Below are 24,934 nucleotides of genomic sequence, written 5' to 3' on the forward strand. Positions count from 1 at the left end.
TGTAACAAAGAGTAAGTTGTTGAATTTTGTATAACCATTCAAATCAGGAATATCACATCTGGAATGAAGAACAAACCAAAGATAACACCAGGTTTGCTAGTATCAGCCCAGGTCACCAAACCAGAGGGCATCGCTTACTAAGAAGTCTGCTTCCTACTGGCTTTTCATGCCATCTGTCAAACCATCAAGTGTCCACCTATCTACAGGGCCCGAGCTCTCCATCATCTTCTGTTCCATTGGTCTATTCTGGGTCTCCTTGTGCCAGATAAATTTATGATTTTATAAAACCTGGTAGAAGAGTCCTCCCCCTGTTCTTCATAATTGTCTCAGCTGGTTTTAATTTTCTTTTCTTCCAAATTAAATTACTTTCACATTTATTTATTTACGTGGCTCTACCGGGTCTTAGTTGTGGCATGTGTACTCTTAGCTGTGGCATGTAGGATCTAGTTCCCTGACCAGGGATTGAACACAGGCCCCCTGCATTGGGAGTGTAGAATCTTAGCCACTGAACCACCAGGGAAACCCCTTCCAAATTTATTTTAAAATCAGCATGTTTCATTTCAGAAACAAAGGCCTTTGGGCTTCTGCCTGGAACTGCACTGACTGTATATATCTTGGGGAGAATTTGCACCTTTACAAGCAATCATTCCATCCATGCCCATCCCTTTATTCTGTTTCTCCCCTTTCCTCAAAACTGTACAGCTTTCTCCACAGATGTCTTACACAACTTTTGTTAGATTCCCAAGTACTTTATATTTTCTCATGCGATAATTAGCATTTTTAAAAATAATGCTTTTAACTGTTGCTAGTCCAGAGGAGGCTGTCTGCCTTTCGTATATTGATTTTTTTATTTCTAGCACCTCAGAAGATTTATAGTAATAATTCTTTAAACCTTAACAATGTTTTCCAAAATTACTTAGCCACAGAAAACCCTCTTCTTAAGGTATAAAGCCTGTTAAGATCTCATAAAACTAATTTCCCATGGACATACTTTGGAGAAAGACTAGATTATGAGATTTAGATTTACTCAAACCAACCATGAAGTTCAGCATTTAAAGATTTTTTAAGATGGCACAGGATACATATGCAAAACAGCAGCATCTCCACCCTGCTAGAGCTTGGCCCTTTGTTTTTATGAATCATGGTTACTCTCCTGATATGTAAGTCATTTAACCATCTATTAGAAGAAGAAAAAGCAAGACTCCAAAGGCAAAACCAGCCCCAATCCCCATGGTGAGAGCTACCTGTGAGCACGGTTTCAGCCACCCCCGGATGGAAGTGACAGCGCTACAGCCATGCACTGTAAGCTCATGGCTTTACTTCTGGAAGATCCTGGAAACCCTACCTTGTGCTCCTGATGCCTATCCAGCAGGGCTTCGGCTCCGGCCACATCGTTGGCAAGTTCATCTGCATTGATGAGGGCTTTCATCTCAGTGACCCAGCTGGTGAGGTCTCGGAAGTCGGCAAGGAAGCGCTGAAGCCTGGGAAACCAAAGGTCCATCAGCAGAGGTCTCCAGGGGAGGCCCCAGGTGGAAGACGCTACACCAGAGCTCCGAATTCTATGTCCTCAAGAGTCTAACAAGCCATACAGACTCCAGCCCTGAGAAAGGGAGGACTCTTCCAATCTAGACTAGCAAAAAACGACTGAAATCAATCCTTCAAAATTTAGGCTCTGTCCATCACTATAACTCCCTGAGCTTCTCCCTTAAGTTCAACTTCCTTGTCATTCCCAAGTTCAACTCCTAGTTACTAGTAAGAAATACTCTTTCCCTTTCAATCCATGATTTACTCAATTTTAACAGAATATTTTACATGATGCTCAGATTGCTAAATACTTATTGCTAATAGTTATTTCCACTTATATTGGTTCTAACAAAGTGATATAGGCTGGAAAAAAGACATTTATAAAGTTATCAATATTGTGCATGTATATGCAAACACTACAAAGTTGTCAAGTCTCTAAGTACAGAAATACATTAATATACAAGGAAATATATAACAAACACAGGAAGAGAAAGTCTTCTGCATCTTCTTACTAAAGGAAAGCTATGAAGCTATACCAAAGCTGTAACAAGTTCTCCTTGTTAAAGAGAACCAACCATCAATTCTGACCTCCTCTCAACTCTAAAACAAAAGCTTCACGGTACAGGCTGTGGGGCCCTGGAGGAGGGCTTCTACCTGTAGGAATCGTTGAGACGTGCGTGTCTCTCCGCAGCCAGGGTGCGGATCTGCTCCCAGTTGGTGATCAACTCTTCTCGCTTCACCTGGATCTGGGTGGCGCTCAGAGGGTGGGACTGCTGCAGGCGGTCAGCCTCGGCACACAGGGCTTTGACCTGGAGACACACGCTCGTCAGGGCTGCTCTCCCGATCCTGGCGAGTAACTCACTCATAGAATCAGGTGCCTTCCAAACCCACCTTGTCCTCCAAGGCAGCAAGATCTCTCTCCAAACCCTCATGTTTCCGCAGCAGAGCCTGGACGCTGGCCAGGTCCCGGCCAAAGTCATCAGAGGCCATTAACTGTTCCTTCTCCTTAATCCAACTGATGGTCTCGTCCACATCCCTACAACACAGAGGCACCCGTTAGTCTGCAGCTACGATGTCCATCCGGGCATGGGACCAAGACCCAGTCAGCCCCACACCTTCTCCAACTCCCCGTGGCCTTCACCACACCTGGCCGGGAGATCCCATTTCTGCAAGCCCCCTTGGCTTGGTACCTGTTAAAGCGTTGGACCTCAGCTGCCCCGAACAGCTTCCCCTGCCGCTGGAGAGCCAGGCCCTTCAGCCGCTGCCAGGCTGCATTCACCTCATCCTGCTTCGTCTTGATCAGCTCCTCCTCGGGGTGCTGCTCCTGGGCCAGGAAGGGGAGACAGGACACTCAGACCCGCGTCTGCGGCCCCATCACTGCTCACCTGGCCTTGGCTCCCTGATGCATCTGCCTCAGCAAATCTGACTGTTCTGAAGAATCACTGGCTTTTTGTGCGGAATGGAGGGAAGCTCCTTCCACAGGAGCTTCACTTCTTGTTCTATAGAAACTACAGAAAGGGGCTAGCCCTTGTCTGAGCCCAGGAGCCATGTGGTGCGTCTCCAGAGCGGTTCTGGACATCTGTAGCAGCCCCTGCACTGACACCCTGCAGCGGCACCTGTGTGGGCGCCTCATGAATGACTGCTCGGCCGTCTGCTCCAAGTTCAGGGTGTCCGGCATCATGAGGCTACTGAGAAGCATGCCTGCCCAGACTCGTGGCTTTCAGATCTGTTCCCAACTCCAGACTGGAGACACTCCTTTCAAAGTCTCCAAACTAGAGACACTCCTTTCAAAGTCTCCTTCCTCACTAACCACATTTTGTCTTGTTTAAATAAAACAACAGGTAAAGTGACAAGGCGAAGCACTCCTGGGCCACGGGATCCCTGTGGGACCTGGGCCTTGACCTGCCTGCTCTCCTCAGCACGACCTGAGGATGGCCCAGGATCCCAGGGGGCGGCTCCTCTGTCATGTGTAAGGTGAGATTACGTTTGAGGAATGCTGGTTCTCCTTTCATCACTGTGCCAAGAGGAAACAAGTGCCACTCCTGAAGGATCTACAGGTTTAAAGTTTGCACCCCCATCCCCCCAAATCAGGTTTTCTCCAAAGCAAAAACTCCCGAGGTCACTGTACTGGACATCTCTGGAGCCCTGCAGGGCGGGCGAGGATAAAGCAACAGCAACAGGTGGTCCCACTCCCCTCTGGCTGCAGAGCTCCCATCAGAGCCTTCTTTCATCACAGGGCTCCCCCGCTCCCAGGAGTCCAGGGAAGCTCTGACTCAAGGAGGAAGAGAAGAGCATTGAGGTGATGGTGGACGCCTGCCAACCCTCTGCAGCTTTCGCCACCACACCCTAGTCTGAGAAACCCTGACTCCTGACTTCAACAGCCCATAAAAGTTTCACCAAGCCCTACCTGAAAGTGGGCGGAGGAAAGAGATCAAATAAACTCTGCCCTTCCTGCCCACAGCCACAAGTTGAAAAGTGTTTTCTAATGTAGGAGTGCGCAGCACTGCTCCCTTACTGAGATCTAAACAGGACTCAGACATGCTTTATCAAAACCTGTTCCCCTAGAAATCAGGCACCTAATCAAAATTTTCCTTCTGGAAAAATTAATGAAGTTGTATCACATTAATGTTAATGTAAAGGCAGTTAACATAATGCTGCTATGAGAACACACAGCACTTTCCCATTTACCTGAATGAGCTTGGCAGCGAACTGGTTCACTTCATTGACTCTCTCTTCGTGGGCAGCCATGTCTGTCTGAAACTCTTCGAATTTCTTCTGTAACACCTCCACGTGCTCCAGGTCCTGGCCCAGCTCCTCAGACGTCACAATGGCTTCCTGTTTGGGGACCACAGCAGAGCCAGAGTCACCAAGACACACTTGGGCACAGCGGCTCCCAAAACCCATCATGAAACGGATGCCAGAGGCGCTGCAGCCGCTTCAGGGGACGCGCAGTTTACTGTGTGCTCCTCTCCTAGTTAGGAGGTCAGGGTCATGGCATTTTCCTCCTGCTCAAACGCACCTTGTCGTTGATCCAGTCCATCACATCCTCACACTCCCGTAGGTACTGCACCAGCTTCTGGGCCTGCAGCAGCTTGATGCCTTTCTCCCGCATCTTCTCCAGCAGCAATTCCCACTGGCGGTGCAGCTCCATCAGACGAGTCTGGAGGTTAAAGAGCCCAACACCTCTCAGATGAGAGCCACGTCTGGGGGACCTGGCTCCTCCACGGAGCTCCAACCAGTTAGACACCTCCCAGAGCTCTGACAAGTCTTTTTCAAGATAATCCCTACACCAAGGGGAAATGGTAACTTGAACTGAGAAGATGTAAACACGTACACTTCACAGTGTTTTGGAAGGTCTTAAAGTTCACCACCAAACAACTGACCTTTTGTAAGTACGTGTATTCTAGTTTATTCCAAAGAACTTACTATTATCTTATAATTACCAATTATTATTGATATATTATTGGTAAGTCTTTAGGTAATGTTTTTAGTTCTTATTAACTGTTAAAACTATGAAGGTGGCATTTCTAGGTCAGAAGACTTGGGGAGGAAAAGATGAGGTGTCATCGAGGAATGGCAGCAGGAATTACTGAAGGGTGTGTCCTGAATTCATGGAGGTCAAGTGGAAAGAACAAGAGATCCTGGAGGCATCATACGTGTAAAGAAATAATTACGAGGCACAAGTGAAGAGGAAAACCTTAGTACAAAGGAAAAAAAGATGGCATCCTGAAACACAGTCAACTCTCAAAGAGGATTTGTGGCTCAAGTTGTTTAGGTGCTTCCATGAAAAGATACAGCGTGTGGTACACAGTTCATCCCAAGAAAGGCGGACAGCAAGCTGCACCCAGGTGGCAGCCACAGGTCCAAATAGTCCCTTCCCAGCATCTTGGGTTCTCACAGCACAGCCCTAGTAAGGACTCATCCGGAACTGGGGCGATTATCATCAATTCACGCTTAGGCGATGTGTCCTGGCATTCTAACCCAATCTCAGGGTGTTGATTATGCCTACCCAAGATACTGGGAGTTTCTGGGTCACACAGACAGAAACAAGTGACACACACACACATCCCCCACCAGGAGAGAAGCCTGGGGTCCACCCATCGTCGAGACGCCACTCCCCATAAACTGAAAGGGTGAGAGCCACAGGCGAGTCAACGTGGGTGGATTCTCTTAGAAACAAGTATGAGCGGTTCATCTGAAAGGAGAAAACAGTGGGAGGAAAATCAAGCTCACACAATTCAACTTCCACCACGACAATCACTTTCATCGCGGATGGTTAAACCGAGTCCACCACTGCGAAGGAAGTGACAGGCATTCCCAGGCGAGGGGGGGAAAGGCAACCAACGGCAAGTCCATATCCACCTACTCGGATGTGGGAGCCAATGTGGGTGGCAGTCACTATGGGGCGCCACGCCGTCCGGTATGGTGTGAAAGTCTAAACCGGTGACAGACAGGTTATCCAGGACATGGTCCTTCACACACCACCCACCTTCCTCTGTGTTAACACTGCCTGCCCAAACTAGGCTACTGAGTTACCAGGCCAGACCAATTACCAAGTGGGATGACCGTGGGATTTGGGAGCATGAACATAGGGATTCTATGAGAACCTTTTGCTCAAGGAAAAAAAAAATTTCTTCATTAACTTTTTGGCCTCACTGCATGGCATGTGGGATCTTAGTTCCCCGACCAGGAACTAAACCCGTACCCTTGGCAGTGGAAACGTGGAGTCTTAATCACTGGACCACCCAGGAAATCCTCACTTTGTTCAAATTAAAATGGGGTCACAGAAGGCTCCAGAAAATCCTTCCTTACAAGTCAGCTGTCAGTCCCTCACATCTCTCAGTGCCACACCCTCCAGGGAGAACCGGGGCCAGGCCTGTTTCGGGACTGAGCAGCTTTCCCACTGCCGTGTGTCTCATCATGTCAACACCGCAGGTTTGACAGAGGCCAGTTTCAGAAGCTTACTGGCGTCTGAGAGTGGGAGTGGGCAGGGCGGCAGGTGCGCTGGGGAAACGCGCGGACAGCTGGTGGGGTGGAGCAGAATTTCTGGCTGACTCAGGCGGGTTTCTCAACAGGGGCGTGAGCAAGCAGCGGCAGCTCTGAGGGGCAGTCCGGGGAAATTAAGGAAAGCAGGTAGGAGTAAAACATGGGCTGGGAAAATAAAGTGAGTAATTGTCACGAGAAAGAAAGGAGTAGACTGAAACACTGGTTCTGTCACCTATTGGCTGTGGGAACCTGGACAAGTCACTCAAACTTCTGAGCCTCTGTTCTTACCCTTCTAGGGTTCCTGCCCTCGCAAGCTTCCCATGAAGATTAGAAATAACGGACCTAAGAGTCCTGGTGAAGTGTTTGCACCTAAATGGCTACTCACAGCTTCTCAACAAATAGTAGCTAGTGCTTTCTAATGCTGCTTTAATAAGATCTCTTAAGAGGAAAGAGGGGACTGAAGGGAACTTTGGGTCTCCTGCCCCCAGACTGATTACTGAAGTTAAACATGTGATCTGTACCTCACATTCCCTGTCTGTAACCTGGTTAAACTAGCCCAGAGCAGCCCCATCCACCCTGGCTGATTTTATTTACAGTAAGACTATACACAAGAGTGGGGAAATGGGCAGATATATCTCTAACATTTTTGGCTGTGCCATGTGGCATGCAGGACCTTAGTTCCCCAACCAAGGATTGAACCCATGGCCCCCTGCAGTGGAAGAGCAGTCTTGACCACTGGACTACTAGGGAAGTCCTATGTCTTTGTATTTAATTGCAGAGACAGGTATTACACTGCCCAAATGGGTTGAATGTAGTAATTAAATGACTGGTCATACGGCATTTAGAATTTACTTTTACTTCCTATTTACAATCATTCCTAGTTAACAGTTTATTATTAACAATATAAGGCTAACTCTAAGTCTTCAATACGAGACTGCAGAGTGTATGAGAGCAAAAGAGACACAACAAGTATTTACTGCTGAAAACCAGCAGACGAGATCCTAAGGGAATGACGTCCCGATGGATGTTCCACCGTGGATCTCACTCAGGGAGCTGCGGAGGAAGGAACATTTCTACCTGGGGCTTAAAAATGTAGCTTCCATCTCAGTCTTTGGGACTGCCTCAACACGTCAAGGACTGAAAAGGCTGGTCCCTCAATGGAATGAGACTTTGGATGATAAAGAACAAAACACACAGATAAGAAAGAAATCAAAGACAGAAGAGAGCATCCAGTCATGAGAAACTAAGCCTGCACACCTCACCCTAAAGAGCCTTGTTTTCCCTTAATACCTTGGTATTGGAAATGTCAAAACAAAACAGAGAAAAACCAGCTCTAGCCCCAAACCCAATGAATGGCACCCAAACAAGTCAGACAAAGAGCCTGAGGACTCCTGCTTCACAGTCAGTTACACGGCCATGGTCACCCACCAACAGGTACTACACACTGTGAGGTCACTCCTCACAGCCAGACCTTTAACAGGCTTGCTGACCAGACCTCAGTAAACCCTCCTGGAGCAATGCACCAAAATCCAGAGAGCGAGCTTCCAGACACAGAACCTGATGGTGTCTGTGATTGATCCTACTTATCTTTGTGTCCTAATCCCTAAATTCACCAATTTCACCAATATGTTCTTCTATCCAGTCATCACTCTTCTTTACAGTCTAACTGCATCCTTGTTTGTTCTATAAGGAGAACATTAACTTCCTCACCGAGTACATGCATGCTTGTTTACAGACATATGGGGTCTTTGTATTACAGAGGCAGGATCTGGCGAGCTCCATTAGCGTACTTCACAAATTCCTTTAAGAAACTAGGAAAATCTACCTCCCTAGGAACCCAAACATACGGGTAAGCATTAACCCACACCCATCCACCAACCAGACAGAGGCAGGCCATCATGCCAGCAGAGCCCCAACTCACCCGGATGGTTTCGGATGCGAAGTGCCCTTCCGAGATCATCACGTTACCAGTCTCATCCAGCTTCACGATGGCGCCTGAGTTGGCCTGTACCTCAGCTTCGAAGGCTTGATGCTTCTGCAGCTTGCCCTGCCGGTAGACCATGAAGTGAGCCATACCTGCTCCTCGGCACCGTCATTCTGCTCCCCACCCCCTGCACCCCGTTATGTTATGCCTCCCCTCCTTCATCCCACTTCCTCTCACAATGGACCCTCACTCAGCATCCCACCCATTCCCCTACCACCTCAATTACTCAAAAGCCCCGACTGCATCTACACCTGCCCCCTGAAACCCTGGCCACTGAAGACCACAACTTGGCAGATAGCAAGATGTTACAAAGTATCTTCATTTGCTTCTCTTATCAGAAAACTAGCCTTTATGGATATCCGATCCCTCTCAGAGGTACAGAACCACACTGAGAGGTTTTTCTTGGCACGTAGTGTTTATCCTTGACTAACCCACTCACATTCATTCATTACATGACACTTTTTTTTTTAGCTTGTTTTAGAAGCCATACTCTTTGACTGACTTGATTTGATACATTCCATTTCTCAGTACCTCTGTTTAATCACATGCAGAGCTGGGCAGGGCCTGCCCCTACACCAGCGTTCATCATTTTCTCTTCTTAGATGACTCTGGCATAATAAAAGAACCATGGGCACAACCACTGTGCCACTTACTTTAGAACTCTCTCACCAAAATCAATGAGAAGAAAGGCTTTGTCCTTTTTTTGAAAACAGCTTTATAAGTTTTCACCAGCAACAACACTGAGTTAGCATACCTGTCTCAAAAACACATACTCCAAGAGATCAACCCAGATCTTTCCTGAAAAAAACTGAAAGATCCCCGATGGTTGCCAGGCAGTGGACTGAGAACCATCAGCTTAAAGCATCCCCACAAGAGAAATTAGAACCTGCAGGATTCCACATTCATGCTCGCTGATACAATCACTAAGGGCTTTTCAGAATCGTGAGTCAGTCCTTCCTCATGTCTGACCTACATTCTCCCTGCCACTCAATCTCTCAAGGTCATAACTCAGTACCTATCTTTGTACAAATTTTGAACAATGACATTTGAGCTCGCATCTCAGACGCACCTGCAGGTTGGTTGGGTCTTTGTAATTCTCATCTGAGGCAATCTGAAGCTTCTCCTGAATCCATTTCTCCAGCTCCTCAGCATCTCTTTGGAAAAACTGGAATCGGTAGGAGTCTTCAAGCTTCTGGCGCCTCAGGGTCGAGAGCTCCTTGAAGCGGTGGTATCTGTCCAGGACCTGCTGCCGCCTCTCCTGGATGTCCTCGGCTGTCTCCAGCACTTTGATCCCGCTCGGGTCCATTTTCTGAAAAGGCAGCAAGCCCTGAGGTAAGCGCAAGACACCAAAATAGACTGAATGGAGATTTACTGGAATTAGCCCCTCAGAAGAAAATTAAGAATTCTAAGAGCCTGAGCAGATAAATGAACTGAAGGCTGTCCCTTCTCAGGATTTAATGGTGACGCCCAGACCCCATGCTTCGTAAGAACAGCTGCCCACGTGGGCCCCTCAGAGGACACCTCACCAGCACTGCAAGGAGACCAGGCGAGAGATGTGAAGGAGAGAACTATGACCTGTGCTGTCAATTCTACAGAGCTTTGAGAATTCAAACACCAACTTTGGAGCTTAAAAATTACTGAGAAATTCACTTAACAGTCCTTTCATTTGGCCTGTCATTTCATGGTGTGGAGATTAGAGAACATTTACTCTTAACTCAGCTTTTCCATCTTTCTCCATCTCAGCCTGTTACTCAGTGAAGAAAAGGGAAATGATTAATAAAGTAACAGTCTTTTTTTGGTGTTAAAAAATAAAACAACAAAAAAATAAATAAATAAAACAGTAAGTCCCCTTAAAAAAATAAAGTAACTGAGTCTTTAACATCAAAAACCAATAGAATTTACCTAAAGTAGTAGATTTCTCAGCTACTGCAAAAAAAAAAATCAATCCTATAAGTCTTCATAGCGGTGCCAAGAGCCTGGGCAACGAACGGGCTTTACTTCCTCTCAGTGCACAAAAGTAAAAATCACAGTATATATTAAAAACAACAACAAAAAAAGGTAAGATGAAAAATTTGTCCTACCTCTTACCTGCTCCAGTTAACCACAAACACAGGCCAACTGAGTAGGCGGTACTCCCCCACAGCACTCAACCCACCTCAACTTTAAACTCTGATTTCCAGACAGTGTCACCAAACTTTAATGTCAAAAAGAAAAACTGACCTATTTGTGGCAGAAAACAGTACCTGCTCATCTCAGGAATAAGCCATTTTATTCTCTAACCAAGGAAGGACGCCCAGAAGGAAACAGGTGCAGACTAACAACAACAAGCAAGTATGCTTGTCAGTAACACGTGACTTCGTCTGAGCGGCATTCCCACCCTGAGCCCAATTTCCTAGTAGGACTAAAAATGCCAGGTGAAAATGAGATGGTCCCAAGATCGTTCTAACTTTATATTCTACAGGGAAGAGTCTGTGACCTGGTGTTAAAAAAAAAAAAAAAAAAGACCAGATAGGCTTTATGGTCTCTCCAATGGTTTTTTCATAATTTATACAAGACAGAAAAATTGTGCTGCCTGAGAAACATTTGAGAGCTCTTCCCGTGATCCTGTTCGCCTTGCCCAGCCAACAGGAAAGGATTAGCGGGTCAAGGATTAGGTATGGAGGCCCCTGTGTGCTTCCACTCCCTGACCCCATCGGCTGGGAGCTAAACAGCACTGCTGAGCTCCGGGCAGTTTCCAGCTTGAAACATCTTCAACAGGTGTCGAGAAAAGCATGGGCGTGCACCCAGCCAACTCTGAGGACTATCTTTTTGTGAAAAGACCTGTCTTCTGAGGGAAGAGAACATGACGGCACTTCAGCCCTATCACCCACCATTCCTTCCAAGTTCCTCTCCACAGAGCAACCAGTTATTTTTGTTGTTATTTTTCTGCCACAAAGTCTAATTTATTTATTTGTTTGACTTCAGTATTCTTGCCTTGAGAACCCCATGAACAGTATGAAAAGGCAAAAAGATAGGACACTGAAAGATGAACTCCCCAGGTCGGTAGGTGCCCAATAAGCTACTGGAGATCAGTGGAGAAATAACTCCAGAAAGAATGAAGGGATGGAGCCAAAGCAAAAACAATACCCAGCTGTGGATGTGACTGGTGATAGAAACAAAGTCCGATGCTGTAAAGAGCAATATTGCATAGGAACCTGGAATGTTAGGTCCATGAATCAAGGCAAATTGGAAGTGGTCAAACAGGAGATGGCAAGAGTGAACATCGACATTCTAGGAATCAGCGAACTAAGATTGACTGGAATGGGTGAATTTAACTCAGATGACCATGATATCTACTACTGCGGGCAGGAATCCCTTAGAAGAAATGGAGTAGCCATCATGCTCAACAAAAGAGTCCGAAATGCAGTACTTGATGCAATCTCAAAAACGAAAGAATGATCTCTGTTCGTTTCCAAGGCAAACCATTCAATATCACAGTAATCCAAGTTTATGCCCTGACCAGTAATGCTGAAGAAGCTGAACTTGAATGGTTCTATGAAGACCTACAAGACCTTTTAGAGCTACACCCAAAAAAGATGTCCTTTTCATTATAGGGGACTGGAATGCAAAAGTAGGAAGTCAGGAAACACCTGGTGTAACAGGCAAATTTGGCCTTGGCGTACAGAATGAAGCAGGGCAAAGGCTAATAGAGCTTTGCCAAGAGAACGCACTGGTCATAGCAAACACCCTCTTCCAACAACACAAGAGAAGACTCTACACATGGACATCACCAGATGGTCAACACCAAAATCAGACTGATTATATTCTTTGCAGCCAAAGATGGAGAAGCTCTGTACAGTCAGCGAAAACAAGACCAGGAGCTGACTGTGGCTCAGATCATGAACTCCTTATTGCCAAATTCAGACTTAAATTGAAGAAAGTAGGGAAAACCACTAGACCATTCAGGTATGACCTAAATCAAATCCCTTATGATTATACAGCGGAAGTGACAAATAGATTTAAGGGACTAGATCTGATAGACCGAGTGCCTGATGAACTATGGACAGAGGTTTGTGACATTGTACAGGAGACAGGAATCAAGACCATCCCCATGGAAAAGAAATGCAAAAAACCAAAATGGCTGTCTGAGGTGGTCTTACAAATAGCTGTGAAAAGAAGAGAAGCAAAAAGCAGAGGAGAAAAGGAAAGATATACCCATTTGAATGCAGAGTTCCAAAGAATAGCAAGGAGAGATAAGAAAGCCTTCCTCAGTGATCAGTGCAAAGAAACAGAGGAAAACAACAGAATGGGAAAGATCAGAGATCTCTTCAAGAAAATCAGAGATACTAAGGGAACATTTCATGCAAAGATGGGCTCAATAAAGGACAGAAATGGTATGGACTTAACAGAAGCAGAAGATATTAAGAAGAAGTGGCAAGAATACACAAAAGAACTGTACAAAAAAGATCTTCACGACCCAGATAATCACGATGGTGTGATCACTCACCTAGAGCCAGACATCCTAGAATGTGAAGTCAAGTGGGCCTTAGGAAGCATCACTATGAACAAAGCTAGTGGAGGTGATGGAATTCCAGTTGAGCTATTTCAAATCCTGAAAGATGACGCTGTGAAAGTGTTGCACTCGATATGCCAGCAAATCTGGAAAACTCAACAGTGGCCACAGGACTGGAAAAGGTCAGTTTTCATTCTAATCCCAAAGAAAGGCAATGCCAAAGAATGCTCGAACTACCGCACAATTGCACTCATCTCACACGCTAGTAAAGTAATGATCAAAATTCTCCAAGCCAGGCTTCAGCAATACATGAACCGTGATCGTCCAGATGTTCAAGCTGGTTTCAGAAAAGGCAGAGGAACCAGAGATCAAATTGCCAACATCTGATGGATCATTGAAAAAGCAAGAGAGTTCCAAAAAAACATCTATTTCTGCTTTATTGACTATGCCAAAGACTTTGACTGTGTGGATCACAAGAAACTGTGGAAAATTCTGAAAGAGATGGGAATACCAGACCATCTGACCTGTCTCTTGAGAAACCTGTATGCAGGTCAGGAAGCAACAGTTAGAACTGGACATGGAACAACAGACTGGTTCCAAATTGGGTAAGGAGTACGTCAAGGCTGTATATTGTCACCCTGCTTATTTAACTTAAATGCAGAGTACATCATGAGAAACGCTGGGCTGGAAGAAGCACAAGCTGGAATCAAGATTGCCGGGAGAAATATCAATAACCTCAGATATGCAGATGACACCACCCTTATGGCAGAAAGCGAAGAAGAACTAAAGAGCCTGTTGATGAAAGTGAAAGAGGAGGGTGAAAAAGTTGGCTTAAAGCTCAACGTTCAGAAAACTAAGATCATGGCATCTGGTCCCATCACTTCATGGGAAATAGATGGGGAAACAGTGGAAACAGTGTCAGACTTTATTTTTTTGGGCTCCAAAATCACTGCAGATGGTGACTGCAGCCATGAAATTTTAAAAGACGCTTACTCCTTGGAAGGAAGGTTATGACCAACCTAGATAGCATATTTAAAAGCAGAGACATTACTTTGCCAACAAAGGTCCATCTAGTCAAGGCTATGGTTTTTCCAGTAGTCATGTATGGATGTCAGAGTTGGACAGTGAAGAAAGCTGAGCGCCAAAGAATTGATGCTTTTGAACTGTGGTGCTGAAGAAGACTCTTGAGAGTCCCTTGGACTGCAAGGAGATCCAACCAGTCCATCCTAAAGGAGATCAGTCCTGGGTGTTCATTGGAGGGACTGATGTTGAAGCTGAAACTCCAATACTTTGGCCACCTCATGCGAAGAGTTGACTCACTGGAAAAGACCCTGATGCTGGGAAGGATTGGGGGCAGGAAGAGAAGGGGACAACAGAGGATGAGATGGCTGGATGGCATCACCGACTCGATGGCCATGGGTTTGGGTAAACTCTGGGAGCTGGTGATGGACAGGGAGGCCTGGGGTGCTGCGATTCATGGGGTCGCAAAGAGTCGGACACGACTGAGCGACTGAACTGAAGAGAAACAGATTCTTTGCCACGTCATTTCCATGTTTTGAAACCTTTCCTGGCTCCCTCTCAGAATGGAAAGAACCCAGCTTAAACTTTAGCTGGACCTCCCAACCCGGCCCAACACACCTGACTGGTAGGTCTCACCCACGCCCCACGCCCTTCCTCTTGGCACAGAGAAATACTCTACTCCCAAACAAACACATGATCCTCTCTAAAGACTGCAGGTCGGTTACTCAGCCTTCCTGTGCCAGAATGTTCTGTCTTTTCTCTGTCCAGATAACTCCCCTTCAGGTCAGTACGAGCTGAAATGAGGAACTGCAGGATCTCGCCTCCTTTCGAAGCTGCACTCACGCTGCTTCCCTCTCCCCTTCTCGGATTTAATCACACTTCTCTGTAGATTTACACGGCACTTGCACTTACTTCCCACGATATAATTAAGACTGAGCAATGCAATATCTGTTGTGTCCTGATTCCTAGCAGACAGAGATCATTAACAAATGTTTACTGAGTGCTCCTGGAGCGACAGCCCCGAGTTCACTGGTGAAGGTAAAGAGAGAGCTCAGTAGTCCACCTGGGTTTCATTTTCCATATTGTCCAGGTTTACAGCTAGATTCTGTGACTGAATGAACTGCTAGAACGTGCTGACTGAAGCTACACCACGGGGTGTCAACCTAACAACCAGACCTGAATTACTGAGCTTGGGTGGCCCACACCCAGGATGGCTGCACTCTTCACCTTGGCAGGGTGGGACCTTAGGAAATCTGGAGAAGGCAGTTTTGAACATCTGGTGCTGGGGGGAGGGGCTGGGGGAAGGGAGAGTTAGGGAGTTTGGGATGGACGTGTACACGGTGCTATACTTAAAATGGATAACAAGGACCTGCGGTATGGTAAGGGAATTCTGCTCAACGGAATGTGACAGCCTGGATGGAAGGGGAGGTTTGGGGGAGAATGGACACGTGTATGGCTGAGTCCCTTCATTATTCACCTGAAACTATCACTACATTGTTAATTGGCTATACCTCAATACAAAATAAAGTTTTTTTTAAAGGCACAGTTCTGTATCATGAATAGATAGCCCGTGTCTGAAACAGCAGTTTCTATTCTGAAAACAGGCTTCAAGAGTCCTCCAAACCAGAAACTGAGGGTGGTCTTGGCACACTAAACATCTGTTCAGAACAGGGTGGTTCTCGCTCACGTTGCAGCCCTAGATCGTCAGCAGAACTGGGAGAAGGCTGACTTCCGACAAGAATCTTGACAAGAATCACTACGGTGTCGCCACATTTACTAGAATGTAAACACTTCACTCATTCACCTGTGTTATCTGCTCCAGGCAGATCTGGCAACAAACTCCCTCATCAACCCTGAGATACAGGCCCAGGGCGGGTCCCACTTCCCTGACCAGAAAGTTCCCTCTGGCAGAAATGATCTCCCAACGGGATCATCTAATACCCTTCAACCCCTCCAGGCCTCAAGTAGCTACCTTGTCCTCTCTTCGGTCCTGAAGCAGACGCCCTCACTCCCTCTCTCCCCCTCCTAGAGCATCACCACGTCCCATTCTGCCGTGTGATTACTGTTTTCCCCTTGTGTTTAGCTAAGTCCTCTAGGGAATTCCCTGGTGGCTCAGATGGTAAAGAACACACCTGCGATGCCAGAGACCTGGGTTCGATCCCTGGGTTGGGACGATCCCCTGGAGGAGGGCATGGCAACCCACTCCAGCATTCTTGCCTGGAGAATCCCCAGGGACAGAGGAGCCTAGCAGGCTGCAGCCTACGGGGTCGCCAAGAGCCAGACATGACTGAGCGACTAACCACAAGAACTGCGGAATTTAGAGTTCCTAAGGAACTATTTAAAAAAAGACCTTATCTTACTATCTGAACACAGAACTTGGCATCTATTTAGAATCAATTACACTCTGAACTTGGCAATAAAGAAACTGCGGTCACTTCATTATTAAGTGATCAGGAGAAAGAAGGTCCTCTAATAAGCAAGTGGTGGAGCTAGGGTGACTCAGGATGCTCTGGTCCCCAGAACAGCATGCTAGAAACAGGGATTCTAATCAGAGCTGATGCTGTTACTTTTTAATTCCTTTTGCTACCGCTTATCTTTTCAATCCGCACTTGAGGGGAGGAAAAGGGAAGGAGGATATGAATTTTTATGAATATTTTATAATAAATCCAAATTACTTTTTTGAGATTGAGTCTTCCCTTCTTTTTCATGAAGATTTTTTTTTTAATGTGGACCAGTTTTAATGTCTTTACTGAATTTGTTACAAAATTGCTTCTGTTTTATGCTTTGGTTTTTTTGGCCCTGAGGTATGTGGGATTCAAGCTCCTTGACCAGGGATTAAACCTGCACCCCCTGTACTGGAAGGTGAAACCTGAACCACTGGACTGCCAGCGAAGTCTCAAGATTGAGTCTTCTTAAATTAGTAAACAATTAGGGTTAAGAATAATTTATATACTTCCTTTGTTCTCATCTCTCCGGAAACAGTTAAGATGGAGAAACAGTAGGAAACTGTGCGTCTACTTTGCTTGCTTATAAAATTTCCAAGGAATGTACAGTTAGTTATGCCAGTGACAACAGCTCCACTGTGTGTGCCTTTCTGCAAGATGTCCCAGCCTTTGGATCAACGTCTATGGGGTTCGTCCTGCCACCCCTTATCACAGGATTCACTGCACTTCTTTTAGCTGTCATGGAAAACTCTGATCACATTTGGAAGTAGCCCGTTATGATGAATAAAAGAATGCCCAATATAATACTGCAAAGGGTCCCCCTAAGCAAGCCCCCCTGCGTGGGTTCCACTTGTCCATCTGACCCTACCAATCCAGGGAGACAGTCCAGCGAGGCCCTGCTGAAATTAACCAACCTAAAAGGCCCTCTTTGTCACCCCAGTGAAGTAGAACGAGTCAATTCTATACCAAGTGCTCTGGGCAGGCAATAATGGACTTTTCTTTCCTGCAGTAGATCAGCTGACGTCAGGGGGTGGGAGCTCTGCCAAGTCTCCGGGGAGCTGGGCATCTGCAAACCAGCCGCGCTCGCCCTCTGCTGTGATCACACCCGATACCGAAGACAGGTTCGCGGCAGCTCCTGGTACCCCTTTGCCTGACAGGGAGCTGTCCTTATACAAGTTCCAGTTTCTTTGGCTCCTAAGAGGGTCATTTCCACAGATTACATTGAACACCAGAACAAATTTAGTATCGACAACAAACTATTGCCACTCAGACACTACGATCTCCGGCCCAAAACTGTGCGAGTTGGTGGAATTTTCTGCCCTCTGCCAGGGTGCTGCACACACTGCAAGGACTCCACCCCCGGCCAGAAATTAGCAGCTGACTGATAAGATGACTCCACAGAGAAAGCTCTGAGCTGTTCCCAGCCTTAATGGGATTAACACCTTGAGAGCTAGAAAGGAAGACTTTGGGAAATGTGCCATTAAAACACACACACACACAAACCAATCTCCAACCATACAGACCTATCTACGGACTCCACTAACTGCCTAAAAACCTCAAAGGAGCCAAATTCCAGGACAGCGATCAGCCGACTGTTTATCTCAAAGCACCAGAAGGACTCTGATTTTGTCAATCAGGTCTGTTTGTGGAGAATGAAGGAGGGGAATGAACGGCTGGATGTATTCTCTGTGTAAAGAAAGCGTCCCATTTAAGGTAACTGAAGGAAAAAAGGTCAGATTTTGGCAACTAATTATTAGAGAAGACCAGCTATTTTTAAATGCTGCAATGCAGCAAGAGTGTTAGCTGCATCATTCAGCAAGTAATGTGAATTGAGCACAGGGGATAACACAGGAATTACAACTATGTCCTCTATTGTAATAAATAAAAAGGACTTGTCAGCATTCGTACAACACTGCTAGATCTCTGGGAAGAAAGTGGGTGTCTAAAGATGTGAATCTTGGCTAGAAAGTTTTAGTTCAATCCAAAGCCATGCAGGAGAAGGACTCCTCATAACCAACACCAACTTAATACACATTATCAACTGGGAATGATTCCTACGAAAGAAGCTGGCCATTAATTCCTATCTTTGTCTTCCTGATGATAACCCACAGACAGCTATTTGAGGCAGTCCTTGGTACCTAGGGAATTCTGTAAAGCCTTACCCTAATCCACAGAGGCTACAAGACCATGGTGTGAGGGGAGGGGTCTGTCCCTGGAGAGTGGGGAGAGAGAGTGGGAGGGAAGGATACTGTTAAGCAATGGAAAAGACTGCAGAGACCTATACTTTCAAACCAAAGGTCAAACGCTTTGAACCCTGCACACCCGGCACCTGTAGTGAATGAGCAGCTTAGGACACCTTCACGCGGATCTCAGAGAGTGGAAGAATCCAACCAATCAGGAGAGTTTTCTATGGAACCTCAGAGGAGAATACAATTGTGTCCAAGGCCAGAGGAGTCACTATTTGGAAATAAAGGGTGGGGAGTGTGGACATCTTAGCGAACTGAACATCTTAGCCAGCTGAGCTGCTTGCCGTGAGGACAGGGGCGTTTGGAGCACTGCAGAATAAATTCAGACCCCAGGCAGGACACCAGATACACTGTTGTTTTTGCAGGCAAAGGGGTTTTCGGGACTAACAGGATGAAGAGAGCATTTGGGTCTACAGAAAAATTCATAAACATCACCCAGAGCAAAAGGTCAGAGGAAGCATCCATCAGTTTTGTGTTTGTTGCTTAGTCAGAGTCCAAAGGTGCAGAACCAACAATGCCCTTTCTCCCTGGCTTAGAAAGCCAACACATTTCCAAAGCAGGAGAACGATATCCATGGATGTGGAAGGGCTCCCCCAGAACAAAGCACCAAAGAATTAATTAGTCCCAGCACCCATAAAATCTGATGCTGTTTCTCAGATTAAGTGAACTGACTCAAAACCAGCTCAGCTACAGATTTTAGTGGTAGGCCGGAGGGTAAGCAGAGAGGTAACTAGTACATGACTTAAGAATTTCAACCATGGGAAAGCCAGAAATATTTTTGCTTAAACCACATTCCAATCAGGATTGTAGATCTGCATGTCAGCCTTCAGCTTGGTTAATTCATTTGAACTTGTTAGAAGGATTCTGCAGAGGTGAGCAGCGATTCAGCTTAAAGCAGCAAAAGATTCATTCATACTGCACTGCATCAAAATCCAGAAAAATGGTTGAGAAAACCTACTCCTGAATGCCTCAAACACTACCTTGCTGCCACTTACCTTTTATAACCTGTAAAATTCAGATGAGAGGTACTTAAGTGCAAAATATTGTTACTGAGATTCAAAATAGGAAAAAGGTATCATGTGCCCATTTTTATAAACCTTGCTTAATTAACCAGTCTGATTTATAAAAGGGCTTGCCTTGGATTTATCACCCATAATCACAGGAAATTTGCAGAGTTTAGATTTCTGCTTATGGGACACTAATTTTAAGCATTTTTCTTTTGGAAAAAGGTCCAATTTAGCAAACACTCAAACACTGTACGTGTATAAAAACATACATAGTGAGCTTTTTTTTTTTAAACAAGAAAATGCAAGCTCCATTTCATTATAAGAACTGTGGCAAAAAAAAGTAAGTCAATGGAAACAGGGAACAAACCCAAGTTTACAATATTTGTCAAACTGAAAAACACTATTTTTACATGTTTTCAGATTATATTTTCTAAATGTCTAAGGTAATGTGTTTAGTCCCTTGGTTCTTAAGAACCAAGTAACCATCAATTAAAATTAAAAAAATTAGCAAACACTACATGCAAACACCAGTAGGGTGGTAAGAAATTAATATATTCATGCCTTAATAAGAGGAAGGTAAAAAACACAAAACTTTGCAATTTGAGAATAAATCTACTAAGACTTTTGTTCAAGTTAACAGCAGAGAAAAAAAGCCCATAACCTAATCAATCTTAACAGAAAGGTCATGCAGGCAGGGATTTCCACCCCCCCTCTTTGGATCATTCAACCTCTGTGACACATGTGTCTTCACTGCAAGCCAGGCCAAACCGAAAAAGTAACACATCTCCTGCATGCTGCTCAAATACCTGGACTCTGCGTTTACGAAACGATGACAGCATGATGGAGGAATGTGGTGTCTAAAGAGGGAGCAGGGAGAGCAAGGTAACAAGCTTCTAAGGGCAAACTGAACACAGTGATTTCAAAACGAAGAACACAGATCCTGAAAGATACATGAATACAGGCAGAAATCAAATTTCAGATATTCTCCCGGTGCCCTTCTCATTCTACAGAGCTTCTAAATCCCACTAGGGACTTAAAACGTGAGAAAGAACCAAGGTTCCCTGGTATTAGCAGAGGTGCTTCCTTGGCCAAGTCATACCCTCTTCTGGGTCTCAGTTTCCCCACTTTTCAAATAATCCTGAATATCCTTTTTAACACTATATAGACATGCCCTCCTGCCCAACCCACATCCCGATAAATGAGCTGGGATTGCCTGTACTAGATGATTTCTGTATTCCCTTCCATTCACTCATAAAACAATATACCTTTGTGAAATCATCAGAAACGAGAAAGAACTCAAGCTACAGAGATCTAACCTGGGCCTCGTTTACTGGGACACTTCCTTCACAAAACACTATTTCCTGTTCAAAGCCCCTTTGAAAGGAACATGCAGAAGAGGTGGAAGGGAGGTACAAGTGCAGCTGCTCTGGTCCACTGGCCCCAAGTGCTCACTCCGCATGCCTCCCCCGCATTCCTGGAGTCAGCATTTGCCATCAGGACGCTGCATTCTGCTCCCTACTCTGACCACAGCTGATGGACCGCAGCAGACCCGGCGCATGACTAGCAGAGTCCTCGCATAGCCCACGGAGGATACATTACAAGGCCGGCCTCGCGCCCACTGTCCTTAGCGCAGGTTCAGCAATGCCAGGACTGTGGACTATTCCTGACACCCACTTCTCAGCACCTGCAGTGGGCAGCCCCCACAAAGGGAAGAAGGCAGGTAAAGGAAGAGCAGAGGAAATTCTAGCCCAGGGAACCCAAAGATATACTTAAAAACCAGCCCTCCCCATCTAAACTTGCTCATCAGATTGCTTGACAAGCTCATATTCGGAGCCTGTGACGTATCAGGTTTCTCTAATTATTAGACTACTACAAACACCCTGCCAAAGACCAAAAACATATCGGAGAATGTTACCGGGCTGATGGTTTACTGCAGGCCTGCCTCACACCTGTCCAGCAGAGAGCGAATCCACCTTGCGAGTCTTGGCTCTTCATCTAGGTCCCTGGATAACAGCTAACACACTTTGAGGGTCCCTGGGAGTAATTCTGGCCCAGTTACTAAAAAAGGCTTATAGCTAATTTCCTGCAGAGGCCTCTCCTGTAATACATTTTTATTTTCCTGCAGCACATTTCTAAAACTTGGACTTCAATCTGACCTTTCAAAAAGCTGACATTAGCTGCAAACAAAAGGGAAAACACTAGTTTGATGAGCTGGAACCTTGGCTCCATGGCTTCATAAAGCTGAGTGTTCCCACTGCTGTTCTTCAGATTTTCTGTTTCCTGGCTGCAGACACCCCCACCCTTCCATCTTTGATACATTCTGTTTTAGGTAAGTCCAATTGCTATGACGACGCCATTTCTCAACACAGTATGAAAATATTTCATATGCTCTCTTTTCTCTTCTTCCATGACAGCCATCATGGTAAGTTCTTCTAAAATACCATGAGGAAGACAGAACAAAGGGCCTACGTAGTTTAGGATCTATTATATAAAAAAGATTTGACAAGGTGTTGCACCATCTCAACCCAGCTTTCTGAGCCATTTAAGCTTTTAATTTAAAACACATTCAACCCTTAACTTTAACAAGCCCTTTGTTTAAAATACATTTTATCCCAGTACATCAGGAGACTTTTCAAAGCAATTTTCTTTGGGAAGCGTCTAAACCAAAAGCGCAGGGAAGCGCAGGGACGTCTTTCAAACAAAAGGCTGCTCTGTCATTCAACACCGGCAAGGCAGCAGAATTTTATACAAACAATATTATGTCCTCGACTCGAAAGACTTGGTTTCACGGCAAGGGGGGTGGGGGGAAGAACTCTTAAAGCTATTAAGTTATTTGATTTGGGTCTCATTACAAAGTCAAGCACCGCATTTTCCTCCTATCTACACGCAAATCACAGCTGGGGAAGGAAGGTATGTTTATTATAGGAAAGAAACGGAGATGGCCAGTCCTGGACCCTTCGGCGTTCACAGAAGGCCAAAGAACCGCCACAGAGGATGAAATTAAGGTGAAGAGCCCTTTACTCCCAGCTTTTCCTCCTCCCAGGGCTGGGTCGGCTTTGCTGGCGGAGAGCTGGGACAAGGAGCTGCAGAAGTCACTCCCCACCAAGGGAAGGGACTGGGGGCGGTGGAGGGGGGGAGGCGGAGAGCGTTCTGACGGGAGGAAGATAGGAGAAACGAAACGACTGGGGCCACGCAGCCCCCGCCCCACCTGCGGGGGCCGGATGGGGCCGGGCGGGGCCGCTGTCAGGCTTGCGGGGCTGGCGTGGGGTGGGCGTGGGGTGGGGTGTGGGGCGGGGTGCGGGGTGCGGGGTGCGGGGCGGGAGAGGGACTCGGCGGCTTCGCCGCCCCCTCCGCCCAGTCAATGACATTCCAGCGGCCGGCGCCCAAACTCGGCCCCAAGGCGCCTCCGCAGCCCACGCACCGCCAGCCGGTCGCGGCCGGCTCGCTCTCCGCCCCACGCTTGAGACAGCGGCGAGGCCCGCCAGGCTCACCTGTCCGCGCGCCGGCCCCGCCCCGCCTCAGGGGCTGCCCGGCTCCCCGCTCAGGGGTCGGCCGCCCTCGGGCCCCACTCCCGCCCCGAGTTTGCCCGCTCCCCTCTCTCACCGGCTCCTGGGGGTGAGGGCAGTGGGTGCGTCGGGCCGGGGGCGGGGGTGCTGAGGGAACTGACGGGGCTCGGCGGCCTCCGCTCCTCGCCGTTCCCTTCCGCAGCGGGTAGTGGCGGCGACGCGCGCGCCCCGCCCCTTTTATAGGCGGCCGCGCGCGTTCCGGCGGCGGGCGGGCGCGAGCGCGGGGGAAGCGCCCTGGCGCGGCGCGAGGGGCGGGGGGGGGGCAGCGCCGGCGGAGCAAAGGGGGCGGAGCTCCCGCCTGCTCGCCTGCTGATCACCCGGCGGAAAGGGCCGAGCGCTCCCGGACGGAGCCGAAGTGGCGATGCAGGGCGGCGGGAGGATGGGCAAGCAGCGCGCGCGCCACGGTTGGGGGTTGATGGTGCAGTGAAGGTCGCTGCCTCCGCCCGGGCGGGTGGAGATGCTCCAGCCGCACCGCCCTCCCCGCAGCTAGCATCCTCCAGACCTGCCCCTCCCCGCCCTGCAGAAAATCTTCTGCACCCCCACCCCTCCGCCCCTGGGAGCCCTTCCAGGACTGCAGTGAAGGGCGGGGCAGGGCCATTGCTGCAGTCGGCCTGGGGATGCTGCGCGCCCCAGCCGGAAAAACACCCAGGCCCAAAGGGTGAGATCACTCGTGTGCTTCTCTTCCTCCTGTGCTCTTTCCCTAGGAGAAGGCTTGTGCCCGAGACTCAAGTCAGCTTTCTCTCTGGTGAGGTTGCGGCAAGGATGTAGTTTACGTCATTCTGAGATTTGAAGAGTTAATGACTTATTATATTCTTACATCAAAAGCTTTCAGACAGTTCGCCAGTAGAATAGGATGCATTAGTTCTATTTTACGAATAAGACATTAAGACTCTTCTTGCCACAATTGACTTTCCTTCATGTACCAGGCACTATGCTGAACATTTCAAGTGTGTTACGTTTTTAAAAAATCTTTTTGCAATAATTTTATGATTCAAGTATTATTTCCTCATTTTACAAAAGAGCACTCTGATATAGAAGCTGGGTCTCTTGCCCTGGGTCAGGCAGCTAGCAAGAGGAAAAGCAAGGATTTGAATCTGGGCAGTCAGAACCTTCTTAAACAGTGTGTTTTGCCATAGGAAAGGGAGGCATTGTGATGGTGGATGCTAGGGTGCCAAAAAGAAAAAGAGAGGATTTCTGGAATTTCTGTTCCTTACAGTCTTAGCAGTTTAAGAGCCTGGCTCTGTAGCTAGAAGCCCTTGATTAGGAAGCCCTTTCCCCACCCCCATTCCTGGCGACAGCTGGGCCTCAGCCATAGAGAGTAACACCCAGATCATTCCTGTGCAGTCAGGCAGACCAGGAGCTCTGCAACTCAGGAAGGCCTCCGCCTGCTGGTTACCAAGCACCGTCCCCTTTAAATAAATATAAAGGCAGTAGGCACTGCACCAGGCCTTGGGCCTGGAGCCCAACCCTGACCTTCTTGGTCCTCAGTGGTTTTGGCTTCTTCCCTGTAACTGGGATTTGCAATCAAGTTTCTAAGCTGCTCTGGCTTGAGCCCTGATCATGAAGAAAAACTCCTCTATTCTCTCACTCCCCCAGAGTGCAGAGAAAAGAAAAGGAGTGGCCACACCCCAAAAGCGGCTTTACAGAATCTGAGGAAAAACAGAG

The 24,934-nt window shown here is 47.1% G+C and overlaps 1 protein-coding gene across 30 annotated transcripts in view; it reads right to left on the reverse strand.

The window, feature by feature from the left end:
- SPTAN1 (spectrin alpha, non-erythrocytic 1) overlaps positions 1-23,422 on the reverse strand; it is a 61,654-nt gene extending 38,232 nt beyond the window's left edge. For 24 of the 30 annotated variants that reach the window (XR_014081330.1, XR_014081328.1, XR_014081331.1 and 21 more), the window contains exons 1-9: positions 23,307-23,422; positions 9,564-9,803; positions 8,432-8,557; positions 4,544-4,684; positions 4,213-4,359; positions 2,715-2,848; positions 2,416-2,560; positions 2,179-2,333; positions 1,346-1,481 (exon numbers count right to left, since the gene is read on the reverse strand). Coding sequence is in view for 25 of the 30 variants with exons in the window: in XM_081586934.1 (XP_081443060.1) it covers positions 1,346-1,481; positions 2,179-2,333; positions 2,416-2,560; positions 2,715-2,848; positions 4,213-4,359; positions 4,544-4,684; positions 8,432-8,557; positions 9,564-9,800 (1,221 nt within the window). In the remaining 5 variants the exon portion in view is untranslated. Of the gene's footprint in view, positions 1-1,345; positions 1,482-2,178; positions 2,334-2,415; positions 2,561-2,714; positions 2,849-4,212; positions 4,360-4,543; positions 4,685-8,431; positions 8,558-9,563; positions 9,822-23,306 lie in introns of all 30 variants that reach the window. The other 6 variants (XR_014081329.1, XM_081586935.1, XM_081586932.1 and 3 more) reach the window with 1 other exon arrangement.
- Between the last annotated feature and the right edge of the window lie 1,512 nt (positions 23,423-24,934).

This window comes from Giraffa tippelskirchi, chromosome 4, assembly GCF_054371585.1.
Source record: "Giraffa tippelskirchi isolate mGirTip1 chromosome 4, T2T-mGirTip1v1.2.pri, whole genome shotgun sequence".
In the NCBI taxonomy this organism is placed as follows: domain Eukaryota; kingdom Metazoa; phylum Chordata; class Mammalia; order Artiodactyla; family Giraffidae; genus Giraffa; species Giraffa tippelskirchi.